Source organism: Scheffersomyces stipitis, chromosome 1 (assembly GCF_000209165.1).
Source record: "Scheffersomyces stipitis CBS 6054 chromosome 1, whole genome shotgun sequence".
NCBI lineage: Eukaryota > Fungi > Ascomycota > Pichiomycetes > Serinales > Debaryomycetaceae > Scheffersomyces > Scheffersomyces stipitis.
The window spans coordinates 2,531,957-2,551,126 of record NC_009068.1 but is presented as its reverse complement, the minus strand read 5'-3'; the positions used below and the strand labels follow the sequence as shown (position 1 = coordinate 2,551,126).

Below are 19,170 nucleotides of genomic sequence, written 5' to 3'. Positions count from 1 at the left end.
AAGTTCAACCGAACCCCGTTGCAAAGTCATAGGTCGACAAGTTATTAATTTTCTATTATTGATTATGTTCGTATTAGTTTTGTATATTCATATTTTACTTTTTATATGAATAAATACCTTTTCCAGCATTAATCTAGACTAATGAGTAGACAAGTATCAAATAGTCAAGTAGATCTGAGGATATTCCACAATTTTTCTCCAATTTTGATTGGATCTTAATCTGACTAAAGTGCTTCTTGACAAAATATTGAATAATTTTTTGTGTTTATTTTTGCAAATTTATTTTAACGCTTGAGTTTCTAACAATTTATTATTACCTTTATGAGTTTAGAAGTGTTACTAAATAAGTCTACGCATATTTTTTTGAATATCAGCCAAATAATGTTTAATCATCTAGTAGACCTTCCAATTGTATGCTTTTTCCCATTCATATGCAAATGCATAGACTGTTTTTTCGTCAAAGTGCTTACCTATGATTTGTATGCCAACGGGAAACTTCATATCTGGATCTTCTTGAGAAGCCAGGAATTCCATTGGAAAAGTTAATGCTGGGTGGCCAGTAATATTGAAAATACCTGTGTTCGCATTTAGACCAATAGTATTCTTAATTCTCGTTATGGGATTAGCATTCCTGTCACCATTACGTGGAGCAGCAAAGGGAACTGTTGGTTTAATCAATAAATCAACAGTACTAAGAGCATTGTCATATTCAGCTCTAGCTTTGAAACTGATGTTAATTGTTTTTAAATAGATGCCTGGATGCTTTTCCAATATATACAAACCGTTGATAAGACCGTTTTTGACGTTAACTGGTGCTTTGTCGAAAGATTCTTCAGTCCAGGGGTAACAGTGATCAATGGCTTTACAGACTGAACTACACGTCTCCCACACTGCATGCCCAATTTTCGGACGGCACCTGCTACTCTTTGTCCAGTCATCCAGATTTCAGGAGCGATGTGATGGTAAGGTATAGAAACTTCAACGACTTCAGCTCCCAATGCTTCCCACAACTTTGCTTGCTGTAATAATTTTTGCTTCATTGCTTCTGTCATAGCTGACACTTCCAATGATACCTTCAAGATTCCAATTTTCATACCTTTGATGGAACTTTCCTTCAACATATTCATGTAGTTAGGTACGTCTCTGTATAGTGGTTCACCCATCTGTCTGTCGTCAAATCCGTCTACACCAGCAACTACACTGAGTAAAAGCGCATTGTCGAGTACATCTTTTATCATTGGACCAGCATGATCATTGTTGACCTCGTTGCTACCGATACCCGAGTACGGAATAAGACCAAAAGTTGGCTTCAATCCAATAATGCCATATTGGCAACTTGGCACCCTGATGGAACCACCTTGATCAGCACCTACGGCAAGGTCGACTTCTCCTGAACCAACTAATTAACCACAACCGGAACTACTACCACCGGCAGAATGAGATTTTCCATAGGGGTTAGGCACATTGCCAGTAGAGGAAGTGCTGGAGGAAGTCGAAGTACACTGGTTTTCGCAAGTAGCTAAACCTACAATCTTAGCACCGGCTTCCAAAACTCTGGTAACAACAGTAGCGCTTCAGGAGTCTAAGGATTCCATGAATCAGTACCACCGATTTGAGGAACTTTTCCAACTTCTACACAATCCTTAAAAGTAATTGTACGACCAGCGAGTGGCCGACTCTTGGACATTTCGGGCTTAGTATCCTCTATCTCAACCTTATAAGCCCAGACATTAGCTTCATTATTCGCGCCTTCTGGTCTATGTATATTTTTTCTAGGAAACGCCCTGTTGGAAGATAGAAATCGTCCATTTCCAACACCTTTTTGATGGAGGTATCCATAGCTGCTAGCAAGATGTAGTAGTCTTCTTTTTCCTCATCTCTCAACTTCACCTTCAATTTGTCTACTTGGTTTTTTGCAAGTCCTCTCGTGTAATAGAGTTGTCCCTGGAATGTTAGTATTTTTTGCATCTAAGATAGTGGTGCACTTTGAACAACGACAATCGTTCTTAGAATGATCAATTTTCCTTTTATACTTACCTCGAAATTTTAAGTGACACGAACGACATTATGCACACTCCTATGATTCAAAATGTTAACTTAATATAATTTGCTAGCCTTGCGCTATGATAATACTTCAACATGAAGAAGCTCTTGGCGGGAACTGCCTCGATTAAATAAAAGAAAATGCAAGATCAATGTCAAAATTACATGCACACCAGTGGTGCATAAAAAGATTTAGTTACCTATTTTTGGCTTATCTTATCAGGAGCAGAAATTCCGCCACGCTTCCTCATATACAACTGGTTCCGTTTTCGACCTGTCGCTTTTTCACCCGCAGCCAATTCTGTTGATGGTTTCCGATAGACTCAAAGCTGGCTCTGTAGATAATCCGACGTTTGCTTAACACTGGGAAGAAATTGGTGGTCAGCAGTTCAAAAAAGTCTGAGATGGTAGGTACATATACTTTTTAGAATCTCTTTAGCATTCTGCAATTTTTATGTGAGCCCCAGTGAAAACTTATTGCAAAATGACCAATACGGGACTAACGGACCGGTCACTGACATTGGATAGAAAGAAGCTCTTAATTACACTATCGTGTTTAACGGCGTCCTTGTTCGTGTCTTTCTTTGACCAGACTGCTGTCTCTACTGCCATTCCTTCCATTTCGAAAGACCTTCACTATGCGTTTCTCATTAATAGCTGGACCTCAACGACGTATTTGATAGCCAACACGAATTTCCAATAGCTTTATGGACGATTTTCGGACATCTTCGGAAGAAAACAGGTTTTTGTTTTCACTTTGGTCTGTCTCATGGTAGGAGACTTGGGCTGTGGATTTGCCAAAACTCCAACAATGTTTTTTTATCTTTAGAGATTTATCAGGTATAGGTGGAGGAGGTGTAAATTGCTTGGTTATGATCACATTTTCTGAATTGTTATCTCCTCGACAAAGAGGAAAGTATTTTGGCATAGTAGCTGCGGCCACCTCGGCTGGTAATGGAATTGGGCCATTTATTGGAGGATTGTTGGCAGAGCACGCATCCTGGAGATGGGCACTCTCGTTGAGTTCATTCAGCTACCCGCTACTTGCACGAGCAGTATTTTTGGAGTTGTAGTCGGACAAATCAATAGTAGAACTGGTAGATACGTTCAGTGTTTATGGACAGGTGGAGTCTTATGGGCCCTTGGCAGTGGGTTGAAATTGATGTATGGCGCAAACACTTCAATTGGCTTTATTGTCGGAACCAATATTATCCAGGGTTGTGGCATAGGCTTTACTTTCCAACCAACATTGCTCGCCCTTTTGGTCAATTCAGATTTAGCGTACCGCGCTGTTGTTACCGGGTTAAGGAACTTCTTCAGATGGAAAGCAATGGTGTAATAATTCACCTCATTTGCTACAAGAATTCTCTACGAATAGTGCAAAATAAATTTGGAGTACGACATTATTTTTTCCGAGGGTGATCTATCTACAACTTTCCGACCATGCAAAATTCCGAGGGCTACGGTGCAATTGCATGGGAACGATTGTAAATTGCACCATACTTCTATACTATACCATTTTCTCTACAATACGGTGCTGCTAGGCCAATAATAATGTACACATTCGAGCAAACCGACCCATTCCGACTGGTGTTTAAGTCCTGTCCACGCCGTGGCTTATCCTGCTAGTGGTAAGCGACTCTTCCCCAGCGCCTGGTGGAACCACATCTGCACCCTCTCCCAGCAACATACGGAGCCGTTTCTCTAAGTTGGCTGGCTACGGTGGTAACTCCGCGACATGACCGTTGTCGTCAAGCAAATGCTATGGTCGTATTCCTTTAAACTTTGTACTCTTGACACACAATCTTCTCTCTCTAGAACTAATTTTATAGGGACTCTACAATGTAGCATTTTCAGGTGCCATTATCATTAGCCTGAGCTCTTGCTGTTAACATTATCTAGTACTCAATGCTACCATAATCTAACATTGCATGCATCTATCCATTCCTTGCGCTAAACTACAGATTGAACCAGTTAACATTATCGTGTCGTCGTATTCTCATAATTCATACTCTCTATTATCCACTCACTCTTTCTTCGTTCCATCTATTCAACTTCTCCTTCCGTAAATGGTATTCTCGTCTACTTGCCCTAAAACTTGTGACCAAATCGTTGACTTTGTTCTCCACGTCACCATCTTCCCCTACGCTACTATGGAACTTTTTAACTAGATCGATCAGTTCCTGGTTGTTCCGGCTGATCAAGTTGCCAAACTTGGTTCGGATCAAGAAGTCTCGGTTGAAATTCAGCGACAACAACTGGTACTGGTACATCTCCAAGTTCCGGTACTCCTGGTAGAGTGACGTAATCCGGTTCATCTGCGCCATTATCTGATCGACTATCTTCCTATACTTATGGATGAGATCATCTAGGATCTGTTCTTGAAGTTTGTGCTGTGACGCCCTCAATTGCGCTAATATTCTTTCTTGGTGGTTCCGGTACGACTCGAGCTCCTTGACGTATCCCTTGACTAACAGCTCGTCGCCTAGGAACTCGTGTAAATTGGCCGTGGGGAGAGCTTCGATGTATTTGGGTAGAGGGAAAGCCTTTAAATCTCCCAATGTTAATGGCTCAATCGGGTCCATTGCTTTTGTCAGAAATGCTCACAAGGAATGAAATACGACCAATTGTCACTGTAGAACTGGTAAATGTAACTTGTGCGGAGATTAGAACGGCCTCCTCAAGGTGAAAAGGAACTTGTAGCTATTATTTTCATTATTTCTGGTTCCCAAATTCGCGCGCAATTTATTTGCCTCGCATACTTAAGTAACTCTGGAGTTTAATCGAAAATCGTAATTCACATTTTTCATTGAGTCCAATTTTCCATTTCCGCTAGTCCCGTGAAGTATTAAGTGGAGACGAGTATAATGTAAAACAACTACTATTGAACTAAAGGATCATGCCGATTTCGTCGAGATTCTCTATAGATTTTGCTGATATTTAGTTATTTTACCTATCTCATTATTGTTAATTATGTGTTATTGTCAGAGGATTACATCAATCCTCGAATGCTAAGTATGCTAGAATCTATAGAATGCAGAAGTGGGAAATGCTGTGTGGACGACGTTCATCGTCAGGAATAAATAATAAGTGTATGCAATTAGGCAAGGTTCTTCTTTTGCAACCGTTGCAAGTTTTTCTGGTCTCTCTTGATTTGTTCTCTCTCGATTCTCTTGTTGGCCCAGTTTCTTATTCTTTCTCCATAAATGTAGGAGAAGATAGGGAAGGGGACACCCAAAACCAAGCCAATAAATGCGCACATTGTGTTGGCCCAGCCGTAGCCTAGCTTGGCGTACATCAAGTTTGCAAACAATGGGAAAGAAAATCCAAATAACGATCTAAATAAAGCGGCAGCAGCAACGGAGGATGCTGCGTATCTTGGGTTCATGTCGATCAAGTAACTCTGGGTTGTTTGGAAAACACATACCAATCCAAAGGCAAAGATCGCTGAACCTATACCAGGCATGATCCAGTGCAACTTCTTTTGAGTAGACCATCCAAACCACACCAAACCAACAGGAATGATGATGGAACAGGCAAACAAACAGGGTAATCTATATTCCGGTTTAGGAACACCGCCGTTCTTTTCGGTTAGTCTGTTGTAAGTTCTTCCGACAAGATAAGTCCAGATAATTACACCTAAGATGAAGCCACAACCCATTGGAAGGTACATCAATCCAGTAACACCCTTGTCAAAGCCATAGATGCCACCAAATATGGTTGGGAAGGTGACAATCATCAAGTACATGAAACCATATGTGAAAGCCATGAACGAACCCAAACCAACAATCATGGGATGGGTGAACAAGAGCTTGACAGGTCTCACCATACATAACGTCATTCTACCAATAGTGGTTTCACCATCAGCAATTTCGTAGATGGTATGTAAGTCATTGTTACCGGTTTCCAATCTCAACTTGTTGGCTCTTCTCTTTAACAATGTTGGAACGTACGTTTCTTTGAAGAATAATGTAGCAGAAAGTGCAACAGCAAAGTTGAAAAAACACAACACGTAAAATACCCATCTCCATTGCATGTTTTCTACAATGAAGCCAGCAACTACAGGTGCAATTACTGGGCCCATCAATGGAACTAAGGAGTAACTGGCAAGAGCCATGTTTCTAGACTTGGCGTCAAACAAATCAGAAATGACACCAGCACAAACGTTCATTGGAACGCATCCAAACAAGCCGCCGATAAATCTACAAACCATCATTTGGGCTGTATTTTGCGAAAAGGCACACCCAATGTTGAACAATAAAGACATCCAGCACGATACATCCAACACGATTTTTCTGCCTATATTGTCATGCTCACTCAATGGAGCAATAATAAGAGGGCCAAAGGCCCAAGCCAATATCTGAATGGAGACCACCATGGCGGCCATGGTTTCAGACTTGATGTTGAAAGTCTGGATGATGTCTGACATGGCTGGTGACAACATCGAAGAAGACATTGGAGCAACCAATGCATATAAAGAAACATAACCAACCAAGACAATTTTGGTAGATGTGGGCCAGTTTCTGGGGTCCTCTGGATCGTCCGGTCCATTAAAAGTGATTAACTCAGGATCTATCTTGTTGAACTCCTCACCATTGTTCTGAATTGGAATAGAAGTTTCTGGTAAAGTGGCTTCAGGGTCGTACTCGTCGTATTTATTGGATATTTGCTTCTCCAAATCCAGTTCTTCGTCACTAGAGATTTCTTGTTCTTGAGTTCTTTGCACCAATTCGTTCAAGATAGTGGTTCTTGTAGCGGTTCTCTGCAAAGCGATTTCGTTCACGTCTAAGTCACCGTAGATGTCCTTGACAGTGTAGGCCTGGACTTCGTTGCTGGAGTCGATGGAATGCTGTATTTCTCCGGTTAAGCTTCTTCTGATTATGTCTAACGATCTTTGCATTGAAGAAGCTGATCCTCTTCTGGAAACATTAGATTCCCTTCTCTGGTGCTCTACATGTTGTTCGTAGCGCGATCTGGTAAAGGCTATAGGTTCGTTGGAGTCATTGGAAGAAGATTGGCTCAACTCCAATTGGTGTTCTTCCAACACACTTTTCTCGCTGAAAGACTCTTCTTTGCTCATGTTTAAACGAAAAAAAACTATGGAACAGTTATGGCAATCGTTATATGGTGGGTGTGAGCTATTTGGTAGTTACAATTACAGTAAGAAACAATACTAAAAACCAGTGGCTGGAATCTGTTAAATGACTAGATAGAGCCAAAAATGCACCAGGCTTGAAATCAGCAGATCCCATCGTTAATATATACTTGCGATTAGACGCGGTTATGGCAGAATTTGCTATAATTCAGATATCCGAAGTGTCTATATTCGCGGGTAACGGCGCTTCGCACTTCTCAGATGTTTACCGAGAAAAAATTTTTGCAGCTAAAAGGGCTGTATCATCTTGCGCGCTCGGTTATTGACGGCGAAGGTTGAAGAGAAAAACCCTAATCTCATCAAAAAAAATGTTACGATAACCGCTCGGGTAGCCAGCTCGGCAATCGACGTCTCGGTAATCGACTGCAAAATGCAACACAGTATCTGTGGCTACAGAAGGAGGATAGCTGTGTGGCATTTGGAATCCAGGCCACTGTCAGTATATACTGAGTGTAGATATCCTAATCTTCAAGGGAACTTTCTGAAGAAACTTTTCAATTTATAAAACAAACTTTATTTTATCTGAATTGGTCGTATAATATTTCAATTTTTAATTAAATTCAAATTCAAATTATGTCCAATATTCTAAAGTGAACATATATTCTTTATTCATTCTGCAAAGTTTTCTAAATATTCTGAACTTCATTCTATCCTTATGTGCTGAGCTGAATCCTCATCTTCAGGCACTCTGCCAGTTTCTATTGACTAGTTATACAATTATACATATTGTTCTGTATTTGTAGTAGACATTTTGCCAACTGTCTAGCGCTGAATATTCTAGCAAGGATTTATTTGGTATCTGAGTATTTGTACAGTTTATTCTAATTCTGCTTCCCACACTACGCAAATGTAAAGTTTATTAAATTCCGTTCAATAATGGCACACGCCTGTAGCAACAACTTGAATACTTCAGTCGCCCGTCTAGAGTACCCTGTCTAGTCTGTGTTGTGGGCTTGTCTCTATGTCTATATATGGTCCGGGTCGGCTGCCTTTTCAACTGCCTCGACTTGCTTTGCCATTCGCTCACCGTACTTGGAACAGTAGTCGGCACTGGCCTTCATGGCACACTTATTGTTGAATTCGTAGCCTCGTTGTTCGAAACTGTAGTCATCGCTGATAACGGTACCGGCATCCAAGAGCGACGGCAACTTCAAGATGTGGTTCAACAACCCCCGCACATGGACAATACTGACGTCGCTGTCTGCAGCAGACAAAGTGACACCCATGTGGTCGTTGAAAAGAATACGAGGCTTGACGTCTTTCTTGACATCGGCTACATTGTGTTTCAACACTCCCTTTGCCGACTTTACCACGGGCTCATCAGCAGGAATATAGTTGAAGTACTTACGATGGTATAACGTGTCACCCTTGATGATGGAACGTATATCCCAGTAGGCAATGGAGTTGGGAATCAAGACGTTTCTGCCCTCGCATTGCTTTGGTGTTGACTCAATCATCTGGCCGTTGCTGTCGAACAGTGGAATCGTCCAAGGAGGCACATAGGCATTGAAGTCAAAGTACTCAGACACATCACCCAACTTGAAGTAGTACTTATTCTGGTTCGCGTCGTAGTCTTCAATCAACGTTATCATATTAGGACGATACATCGACTCACCACATCCACAGTTGTTGAGATGAGCACGAGCCCATCCTATATATACTCTTCTTCCTTCTGGGAACTTGAATCTGTCTTGCACGGTCTTAGGAATCAAATCTGAGAAAGGTAACTCTACCAATTGAGAACCTCCACGCAATGGACCAACATAGTTATAGTCCTGTTTAACTGGCTTCTGCAAGAAATCGCATACGGCAGTATCGATTTCACAAGTCAAAATTTCAAGAGGTACGATGGAGTAAATGAAATTCAACTTGGTAACACCACCGTTTTCGACATGTTGGTTTTCTCTACGACTGATGAATGGGGTCCAGTTCTTCTCGATGTTGGCAAATTTCTCACTACGTTTGCGCAACACATTGGCCACATTGGGGAATGGCAAATACAAGTTCATGACTCGTTTCTGGAGATCTAAATGTTTCATGTTGTATACAATTACGGGCTCGTCGTAGCCCAAGGGACTTCTGCGCAACAAGATACGTGGGTCTTCGGGGCCCCAGTAGTACTTACCGTTGTCGGTTTCCAACTGGACCTCAAAGTTGATGGGTAAGAAGGATGGATAGGTGACATCTCTGAAGGCTATGATCGTTTCCAACACGACTTCTTGCACTGACCCATCAGCATTAACGACCTTCTGAGTCTGTTTCAGTTCATACGGCAAGCTCAACGTCGTTTCTGGTAATTCGTTCCAGTTCTTGTCGAACAATTGGATGTACAAAAACGATGCATATGCCTTGTTGGCGATTCCTGAAGGACTGTACATGATTCTTGACACCATGTAATGGCAGTCGTATTGAGGAAGCCAGACAGACGAACCGGCAAACCGGAACCACTGCTGCTCCTCCGGTATCTTGGGCTGGAACTTATCACGGGCATCCTGTATTATTTTGGCATACAACGGGTTCTGTTCCAATGCCACTTTGTATTTGGCGAAATCAGCATCCAAGTACTTTTGTTTAGAGACTTGGAAAGTCGTCAGAAGCTCGATCTTACGGCACATGGTGTCTTCATTAAACTCGTAGTCACTTGTCTTGCCGTTGATATAGTGAAATGGGTCAGTGAACGTCTTCATGTCGATGCCAGAAAAGAAGTCATCGTTATTAGTCAACTCCTCCGACAACGGATAGCTTTCTATCCTGTTGAACAGCACTAGTTTTTCGAGCTTTTCCGAATCTTCGGTCTTGATAGACCTATGTGTTTCTTTGACGGGTGCCGGTTTCAGCACAACACCTCTGTGAAAAAGCCTGGCGATGGTGATCATTAGAAGAATCACCACGAACGCGAACGTCGTTAGCCTTATGTGTCGTCTGGAGATACGCATGTGAATGGAGATAACTGGAGCTTCTATGGGTATGTAGGAGTATGTAAGATATATGTTCTGGTCCTAGTCTTGTGAACAATGCTATGTCGAAAAACGTTGGATTTGTTTAGAATTTTTCAGATTTTCAATCTGATCTTCGTTGGAATTTTCTTGATCTAGAGTGAACCTTTATTGGCCACAAGAGCGATAATAGTACAATATTGACCAGACTCGCTCGCTGCGTACGAGAGCTATCCCTATAAGCCGATTAAATAAGCTCTGGTGCTGGAAAGAACAAGACGGTGAAGGTTCAATATATAAATATATTTGAGTTCTGTCGCACAAAATAATGGACAAGTATCAGTCGCGCTCCACAAAAAGAACAATGAAGACTGAGATGATGTTAGCTATCGCGACAGAAAAGACAAATCTCTGATGTGGGTAGAGATTTATCCAAACTTTAAAGATCTGTCTTTATCGGGAAGATTAAGGTTGTAGTGAGAAGTTTACCCAAAAGCAAATCTGAAAAATGCTCTGTCTCCTCCGTTTTCGTCTAGCCGTACTGCGACGAGGATTGCTTCCATGGAAGTCATCCATAGTGAAACTCTTACGTGGAAAATTTTCCTGCCGCATCTGCGGACTAAAAAACATTCCCAGGCTTACTCACTTCGTGATTAGATTGGCCCAGTTGTATTTTCTGTTGTGTTATCTTGTACTTTTGAGCTTGATCGGACTTATCTACAATATCAGCTCTCCTTGTAAATTTGTATATCTTGCATTCATTCTTTACCGTTATTCGTTATTCCTTCTGTATCTACTCTTCGCCATTTTTTCTACTGTGTCTGCTCTCTACGATCTACTTGTCTAGTTATCTCCAATTCTCTCCGTTTCAGCCCAGCATCTCTTCTGAAATTTTCGTCAAACAATGGTGTTGTCCTGGCGTCGTACCTACAGCAAAGGTCGTGTGATGCCTACGGTTGTCTGCTTCGGGAAACACCTGGAACAGAGGCCGCTCTACTAGTTCGCTTAGACCAGGAACAGGTTTCGTGTCTCTTCTATCTCTCCGATTCATCTGAATTCCATTTCTCTGTATTCGCAAGAGATTATTCTCAGCTTCTTTCATCTCTTCTCACCTCTCTGTATCTCTTTATCGCTCACGCGAGCTGGGACCTCCTGCCTATTTCGGCTGGTACTTTATTTTCTCTGTAAGGACCAAACTTTACTGTGCAGTTCCTATTTGCACCCATACTCTAATGCTTATCATCACTAATAAAATAATACATTCATAACTAAAAAGATTATAGTACAAAGATTCTTCACAATTTTTACTTGACATTGGACTTGAGCAACGATTGCTCGATCTCGTCAATCGATCCTTCAACGTCGTCAAAATCCATCCCACAGCACTGTGCTATCAAATGGCAGTATTTGCTTAATAGATTGTCATGAGGATACTTGGCCACAATCAGATTGGAGCTGCTACCTGTAGGCGTGGAATTGTTTTCTTTATCTATGCTGGTCTGTGGAATAGGCACTACCATTTGCTGCTTGTATAGCTGTTGCGACAACTTCTTACACTTGATAATCTCTTCTGTCAACTCTGTAGCAAGTGCAAATCGGTCTGCTTCGTCGTCGTTAGCCTTATTGTTGTTATTGTTATTGATATTGATATTATTATTGCTGCTGTTGTTGTTGTTGCTATTATTTCCATTGTTGATATTGTTGGAGTTGTTGCTGTCAAAAAATTCCTTTAACTTCTTAGCACGAACTTTCTCGTTGACAAGTATGTATTTCTGGTGGAGCTGGTAAAGATCTTCTTTCTTCTGTAGGAACTGGTACGTCAAATCGTTAATTAACCTGTGTATTTCATCCTGGATGATCTGATCACGTTTGAAATCAAGTGACAATTCCTGCGGGTTCGTTTCTTTGTTCACTCTCTCCAAATCTTCAATCAAGTACTCAAGCTTGAAAAATGACAATATTGCTTTTTGACTCACCAATTTTTCGGTATTGATCGACTTCAAGATCTTGAAAAAAGTGAGAATTGTCTCGTCCTTTTCGCTCAATTCCTTGTCGATTGTATATGCTAATTCAGTCAACCTCTCTGTGATTAAGTTTGACGTTGTATTCTGTAAATTAACAGCTACCTTCGAGTAGTAAAGCTGACTCTCAAAGCTTTGTGTGCTGACAGCCTCTTGTGAATATAACAAGTCTTCTGTTTCCTCCTGTTCTCCTTCTTCGCCGGTCTGGTCTAGCCTCAATACATAGTTGTGTGATGCTAAGTAATCCTCTACCGTATACCCTACAAGATTTCTGAGCCCGAAATCTATGTACTTGTGATAGCTGATGAACACCTTGATACATCTCTTGTTCAAGTTGTGTGAACAAATATGGAACGCAGTGTTCCCGTCAGAGTCCTGGTGGTTGATGAACTTAGCTATCAAGTCCTTTTTGTTGTCTGGGTCTTTGGCAAAGTCTTCTTCATCTTCAAGCGACTCGATGATCTTGTCAAATAAAGTCTCCATGTAGTACCTGGCGAATCTGAACTTCTTCTCGCTGTCAATCAATGCTATATGGTGCAACACCGTTTTTCCGGATTTATCCACTAAAAGAATCGACTCTAGCAACATCTGTAGGATTGAGGGGAAGTTCCTCAACTGGAAAGAGTTGACAAACTTAACGAGAAACATCAAGGGTGTCTCTCCTTTGTTGTTTCTGATATCTGGACTGATCTGGAAAGTCACGAGCAAGAACTCTATCAGCGAGATGTTGGCCATTGAACATGCCCAATGGAAAATTGTGTTGCCCTCGTTATCAATTGGCTGATTTATCTGGATTTTCAGGATAGGCTGAGGTGGATTCAAAAGCTTTTCGGGGATATTGTTACTTCGTATTTTAGAATCGTCGAGGAAGTACGTCAAAAGCGACGAGAAGTAGTCCGAATAAACAACATCCGTCTCATTTTGGCTGCTAACACTCGGCTGGTGATATTGCAGAAAACTGTAGGGGTCATGTGACTGCAAATGTCCATTATTGTTGGAGTTATGGTTATGAATTACTCTCTCAAAGGAGCCTCTAGAAGCTCCAAACAACTCCTTGGAACCCAATAAGTCGTCACCGACTTGTGAATCTAGGCTCAATGCAACATTAACGCCATTTCTACGTTTCTTTACCACATCGTCGTCATCATCACTGTCCACAAGCTCCAAGTCCTCGTTCTTGATATTCATGTTACCAGCCATTACCTGTAGCGCATCCTGTTCTGTATCATGTCGTGATAACGCAGGGTGTGTAAACGATCCTTCTAGCGGGCCGTTGATACTGTTCATGGGTCCGTTTATTGGAGTTGTATCTGAATGTTTTAATACCGGTTCGGCTGCTGTCATGGGAACTCTCTTAGGTCTACCTCTTTTCTTGGGTGGCTCTCCAGTCAACGTCGCCAGGGCCGTCCTTGATTTTTTCGCCTGTTGCGGTACAGCGGACCGTTTGGCAATGTTAAGAGCCGAAGCATGATTGTGTTTCGGAGCTGGAGGAGGAGTTTCGGACTTGCCTTCAATATACTTGAAGTCAAAGATCGGTTTTAAGATATCAAAAACACCGAAGTTCTTGGCAATATCCCTGCCCAACTCAAGCGGTACATATGTTCCTTGATACTTTCCGTAACCTCCCTGGACTTTTTCGTGTACTCCCGTCTGTACATCCTTCTCCAATATCCTTGTTCTCTTAGCCTTGGGGAACTTGGCTATCTTCAAGATGTGTGTGGCATTGATCCACGAGTCCAGTTTGCGGCGCATTATGGGACCCTCAGATGTGACATACTCGAACACCGGAACGTTGGAATACGTCGCCGAGTAGATCTGGGTGCTCGTCATTGTGGATTATTGGTATTCAATTAGTGAAATTTCAAACTTTCAGATAAATTTCAATATCAATTTTAATATGCTTTCTTTTTTGATTATTTCAAGTGTTTTGATTAATTATCTTGTAGAATGTAATGATACGCTTTTTATTTGGTTTTATATCCTGTTATGGTATTACTCGTGTTTCGTTACACTCTTCTGAACTATCTAGGTAACAGGGGTAATGCAGTCTGGAGTTTATAGACGTAAACAGTTTCGAACAGCTCTCACCACGCGAGATTCAATCTAGGCTATAGTGATGGCGGGAAACTTCCACTGGGAAACAGACACAAACACTCTAGCAGAAAATGCCATTGGCTTATGGTCTATTTGATTACTCTGGTGTGAATGTTGTACTTCACAAAGATGGCTAGTTCCAGGGTGTGTGCAGGATACTTTATTGAGATGAAGAGCCCACAATGGGGGAGGCCAGTGTAGGTGGTTTTTGTAATTTAAATGGTATCTGTTCTGTTCTGAAGAGGAATTTTCAGTTTATTTGATTTTGGAATGGATTTGGTGTCACTTTGAGCTGAAAAGAATGTCTGGGTGTGGAGATGTGATTGAATTGTCATTTTGTTACTCCTATAGTTAAGCCCAACTAGGTAATCTCGCTAGTCGCACAGTCTACACTGAAGGTACTGGAGCCGGAAGATATTAAAGTGAGCTCAGAGGGCTCCTACGATTACATAGAAATTACGGAGTCAAGTTCTTAGTTAGGACAATTAGAGTCTATAGGAATGTTCTCAAATTCAAGATAAAACACCAAAACTTTTCACTTTGCATAGTTAGATTTCACATTGTGAAATAGTCGTTTAGTTTGTCTGGATATTCAGTCTTATATAGTTGAATTCTTCTTTAGGCACTTTGATACAGTTTAAGAAGATCGTACCGAAGTTTTCAGTCATTGGCTTCGTGTTGTAGCATATATAACTCCACTAAGACTTCAACTGTTTGAGCGACAACTTTTTTTATGTAAATAGCACGAGAGATGACTACGATTACAATTGTTCTTGATAGAGACTGTTCATTTAACTATTAAATAACCAATTGTCCATGCTAAGTCATCCTTCCTACTAACACCTTAAGCAATCGATAGAGCATCAAGCTAAACAACCCCACTAGAAATAGCACTAAATAAGAAAAGTATTTCATCAACTGCACCATCAGCAACGTACTGGTTTGCTCCTCCGTCAAAGGTATACTGACAACATGTTCTGCTGCCTGGTAGCATACTTCTCTTCTCTTAATGATCTGGCAGTCGCGTTCGTCGATAGTCCGTTTCAATATGGCCCTTCCTAGCAAAATGCTCGTGTACTGCTGTAGCGATGGGTCGAAAGTAAGGAATGCTGTTTCTAATATTATGGATTCACGTTCAATACCACTGGTTATCTTTTCGATCTTCTTGAGTTGCTTGGTAATAGGAGGCGTGATCTCCATGATGGAGACGATGTCGTCGGCAATAGTAGTTAATTTGTACAAGTAGTGGGCTTTGTGGAGTGATTTCAAGATGGATTTGGTCTGTTTGAAGAGAAACGGAATCAAGAGCTTCTTCAAGTTGTCGAAGCTGTTGAAGAAAAGCTCGATGCAGTTGAAGTTGCTGATGATCATCTCGAACGACTCGATTGCCAGGTCCAATATCATGAGGCTCATGCGTTTGACATTATGTTCGTAGTTTTTGTCTTCCCAGTTGGCTTTCTTAGTGTGCGACCCTTCCGAGATGTAAGTGCCAAAGATGTTGTTGAGTTCATTCTCCAACGATGAAAGATTGGTTCGCACATTACGAGTCATCCTGGTTATGTCGTCGTAGTTGGGTATTTTGCCCAAAAGCGTCAGGTATATCGTCACTATATCCGTGTAAAGATGGACTATCTTTTTCACATTGAGCAAGAACTTGGACGTAGCATTGTTCAAACAGTACTTGAACAATTTGGAGTGTGCGAGAATGAGCAGCTTGTCTGTTTCCAGCAAGTTTTCGTCTAGTGTTATCCGTCTGTCACCGATGGTGTAGGTCATATTTGCTCAATTATTAAAGAAGAATTGTAGTTGTACGATAGTGAAGCTCTAAAATATTTCGGGATAGGTCCGCGAATGTCAGATTCAATTCGCGACAAGAATATGACAAATGATGAGAAGAGAGAAATGAGAGCTGAAAGAGAGGTGCAATTGGCGTACGGAATCGAGTCGAAGGCGATGATCTATGGGCCATTCTATGAGTGCTTTCCCGGACTTATAACAGTATATAATCGCAATTAAGCTGGTGGTATTGGGATCATATTTTGTATGCTCATCTTGATTCACTCTTCTCTGCCTCTTCAAGTTCTTAGCTAACATTTCTGGAATATTCGCTCTCGCTAGAATCCTGTGAAATATCGCGGATCCCTACCGTACACGTCGCCAGATGTCTGTGGCTCGCTAAGTAATACTGAAATCTCCGTCTTGCACAGTGGTCTCACGCCCTTCATCCTCATTCCTCCCTCACGACGATCTGAGCCGCACGGCCCTAAAAACTATAACATTATCATCACTCCAGCAGAGCGAAGAGTTCAATTCAGTGTATCTTTCGAAACATCTTTTTATATCTTTGTGCATTTTTATAATTCATATATCCTAACCTCAGCTGAGAAATGGGTGTGTTCGGTTTCTTCAGAAGAGGATTCGACCCCGATTCCTTTGAGAAGGAGTTGACGTCGGTGACAGAATCGATTTCGAGTACCAACCAGCAGATTTCGCGATTGAGATTAAGGTCCAGGTCTATCCGTAGATCGTTAGCAATATATCTGCTAATCGTCTATGTTGGCATCATTTCGTACGATTACACTTCATTGCCGTCGCAGGTCGTTGGACCGGACAAATTGCGTAAGTTTTTGGCGTATCAAACTAGAAACCAACTTCTTGTACTCTTGTTATTTCCAGTGGCGGCGTTCGCTTTGGTCAGAGTAGTTCGTATCTTATTTGATTTTCTCATCAGAAGTCGAGAAAACAAATTGAAGTGGTTGAAGAAGAAGCACAAGGAGAAAATCGAGGAATTGAAGAAAATCACCAACTTCACCACAACTGAAAAACTCTTGAATAAGTACGGAGACACCCCTAAAAAGCCCTCAATTACTCCGAACAACACCAATAAGAACATTACTGCCAAGCCCAAACAGCTTCCAGCAACTGCAAACGTCGCCAAACCACCGGCAGGCCAATTGAGTCAACAAGAATTGAACAAATTGAATCTCAACATCACTCCTCGGGATGTTGTAGCACCAACACACACACCTCAATTTCAACAAAACAAGCAGCCGCAGCATCCACAACAACAGAAATCGGTGGCTCCTATTCGTAGATCGATTCAGGATCGCCTTTTAGATATGTTAATCGGCTCTGAGAACAACGAATCTGTGGAGTCTCGATATGCTCTCATCTGCTACAATTGTTTTACCCATAACGGTCTTGCCCCACCAGGTACTAGCGATCCTGCCACTGTGGTGTATATCTGTATGAAATGTGGAGTCATGAATGGCGAACTAAATGAAGAAAAGCTGATACAAGAGGACCATGTTGATACGGCTCTGGTTAGTCCGGTTGACAAGACTCTGCAATTGATAGATAACGAAGCAAAGTCGAGTCTGAAAGACAAGTTAGAACAAGTACAAGCAGAAGTTGAGGAGCGTAAGGAAGAAGTTCAACAGGAACAGAAGCAAGAAGAAAAACAATCTGAAGAAGTTCAACAAGAGCAAAAGCAAGAAGAAGAGCAACCGGAAGACAAAGAAGTAGTTAAACAAGTGCAACAGCACGAAGAACAAGAAAAACAGGTATCAGAATCAGAGTCAAAGTCAGACTCTTAGCAGGTTGATATGAAATTAGTATATTCAAAATTGCGTAAGCGACCTACAGAATAGATTTATTGTACACATTAATTCCATAACTGAAGATAATAGTCTACATTTACTAAATAGTCTTAAACACTTACAGCATTTATACCATCTAAGACAATTCCATGATAGCGTTGACCATGTCACCGTCGTGCTTTCTCAAAGCCTTGACAGCCTTGGCTCTGGAAACTTGGGTTTGTTCGACAATGATGTCAATGTCCTTGGCATCCAATCCAGACTCGTCAACTTCACCTTCTTCCTCTTCTTCTTCAATCTTTTCAGTCAAAGAAGCCTTTTCCAAGTCAGCAGTGATGGCTTCTGGAGACTTGTCTTCTTCACCGTGAGAGTGGGTGTGGCCAGCATGAGCATCAGTCTCAGCAGCTTGGGCAGCTTGGGCATCAGCGATTCTCTGGTTCATGTCGTCAACCTTAGCTTCACCGAAAACAACATAGGTACCGGCAGCAGATCTGTACACATCTGGAGCGTCGATAGCGTAGATCAAGTTACCTCTTTGCTTGAAGGTGACTCTGGTGATACCCTTGATTTGCTTCAAGTTCAACTTCTTGATCAATTCTCTGGCCTTCTTTTCGTTCTTTGGGATGACATTGACGTCAGCGCCTTGTGGGATTTCTTCGATAGACATTGTTGTGGATTTATGGTTTGGTGGAGAAGAAAGACTATTTCGTTGGAGTGAAAAATCCTGATTTTCAAATATCGTCGACGAATTCTTCCTGTGCGTGTCACGTGAGAATTTAATACTAGTGTGGATTGTTAGTATGTAGGTCTATAAACCGGCCGGTTTTCTCTGGATAAAATCTTCTTGCTTCAAGTTTAAATGAGAAGCTGATACATAAATACTATATTGAAAACTGAGAGACGTCAATGGCGACCATATAAACGGTTGGAATGCGCCTATTTTGGTACGCAAATTAGAACTCTGCGCCTTAGTTTAATTGGAGCCAGTTCATTTCCTACAAAAGGACGGACCTGCATGTTTCTATCCAATACGAGTGGTTCTACAGAGAAGTAGGTGAAAGTTAGATAAAGCTGTGTTGTAAGGAGAAATCCAGGAACGAAGGCCATCAACTTTTTGAGATGAAATGGATAAAATGCAGTGTTACCATATTTTTGATTTAGAGTTGTCTACACTGGTAATCCCTTACAATTATATTCAAAATGGTACGGTCCTGCAGGTTTACTTTCACCTTTTGCAATCGTTCTTTTTATCAGTTATTTGCAAAAGTATAAAGTAATTTGTTTAGAAATCTTGATTTTTATATAGCCGTTCATATCCACAA

General features: G+C 41.4%; 8 protein-coding genes across 8 annotated transcripts; 1 reads left to right on the top strand and 7 right to left on the bottom strand. All coding sequences in view use genetic code 12, as the record gives it.

Annotated features, from left to right (window-relative positions):
- Positions 1-393: 393 nt before the first annotated feature.
- Positions 394-2,066, bottom strand: AMI2 (Glutamyl-tRNA(Gln) amidotransferase subunit A (amidase); the record flags this gene model as incomplete). Its single annotated transcript, XM_001386788.1, has 6 exons — positions 394-446; positions 471-762; positions 783-1,399; positions 1,427-1,552; positions 1,606-1,844; positions 2,038-2,066. The coding sequence occupies 6 exons, from the start codon at positions 2,064-2,066 to the stop codon at positions 394-396; spliced, it is 1,356 nt and encodes a 451-aa protein (XP_001386825.2).
- A 1,814-nt stretch (positions 2,067-3,880) lies between these two features.
- Positions 3,881-4,628, bottom strand: PICST_28948 (predicted protein; the record flags this gene model as incomplete). The annotated part of the gene is made up of 2 exons (XM_001386787.1): positions 3,881-3,928; positions 4,074-4,628. 2 exons carry the CDS (start codon positions 4,626-4,628, stop codon positions 3,881-3,883), a joined length of 603 nt encoding a protein of 200 aa, XP_001386824.2.
- A 515-nt stretch (positions 4,629-5,143) lies between these two features.
- MDR111 (Putative transporter C530) lies at positions 5,144-7,123 on the bottom strand (the record flags this gene model as incomplete). Its single annotated transcript, XM_001386786.1, has 1 exon — positions 5,144-7,123. One exon carries the CDS (start codon positions 7,121-7,123, stop codon positions 5,144-5,146), a length of 1,980 nt encoding a protein of 659 aa, XP_001386823.2.
- Positions 7,124-7,783: 660 nt separating this feature from the next.
- PICST_75433 (predicted protein) lies at positions 7,784-10,396 on the bottom strand. The gene is made up of 2 exons (XM_001386785.1): positions 9,091-10,396; positions 7,784-9,066 (listed from the first exon to the last, which is right to left on the bottom strand). The coding sequence occupies exons 1-2, from the start codon at positions 10,132-10,134 to the stop codon at positions 8,164-8,166; spliced, it is 1,947 nt and encodes a 648-aa protein (XP_001386822.2). The 5' UTR covers positions 10,135-10,396; the 3' UTR covers positions 7,784-8,163.
- Positions 10,397-11,438: 1,042 nt separating this feature from the next.
- Positions 11,439-13,985, bottom strand: PICST_34547 (transcription factor; the record flags this gene model as incomplete). The annotated part of the gene is made up of 2 exons (XM_001386784.1): positions 11,439-11,713; positions 11,879-13,985. The coding sequence occupies 2 exons, from the start codon at positions 13,983-13,985 to the stop codon at positions 11,439-11,441; spliced, it is 2,382 nt and encodes a 793-aa protein (XP_001386821.2).
- A 1,083-nt stretch (positions 13,986-15,068) lies between these two features.
- On the bottom strand, positions 15,069-16,025 carry PICST_53074 (predicted protein; the record flags this gene model as incomplete). Its single annotated transcript, XM_001386783.1, has 1 exon — positions 15,069-16,025. One exon carries the CDS (start codon positions 16,023-16,025, stop codon positions 15,069-15,071), a length of 957 nt encoding a protein of 318 aa, XP_001386820.2.
- A 611-nt stretch (positions 16,026-16,636) lies between these two features.
- PICST_28943 (predicted protein) lies at positions 16,637-17,845 on the top strand (the record flags this gene model as incomplete). The annotated part of the gene is made up of 2 exons (XM_001387022.1): positions 16,637-16,868; positions 16,926-17,845. 2 exons carry the CDS (start codon positions 16,637-16,639, stop codon positions 17,843-17,845), a joined length of 1,152 nt encoding a protein of 383 aa, XP_001387059.2.
- A 6-nt stretch (positions 17,846-17,851) lies between these two features.
- EGD2 (GAL4 enhancer protein) lies at positions 17,852-18,528 on the bottom strand. The gene has a single exon (XM_001386782.1). The coding sequence runs from the start codon at positions 18,513-18,515 to the stop codon at positions 17,985-17,987; it is 531 nt and encodes a 176-aa protein (XP_001386819.1). The 5' UTR covers positions 18,516-18,528; the 3' UTR covers positions 17,852-17,984.
- Between the last annotated feature and the right edge of the window lie 642 nt (positions 18,529-19,170).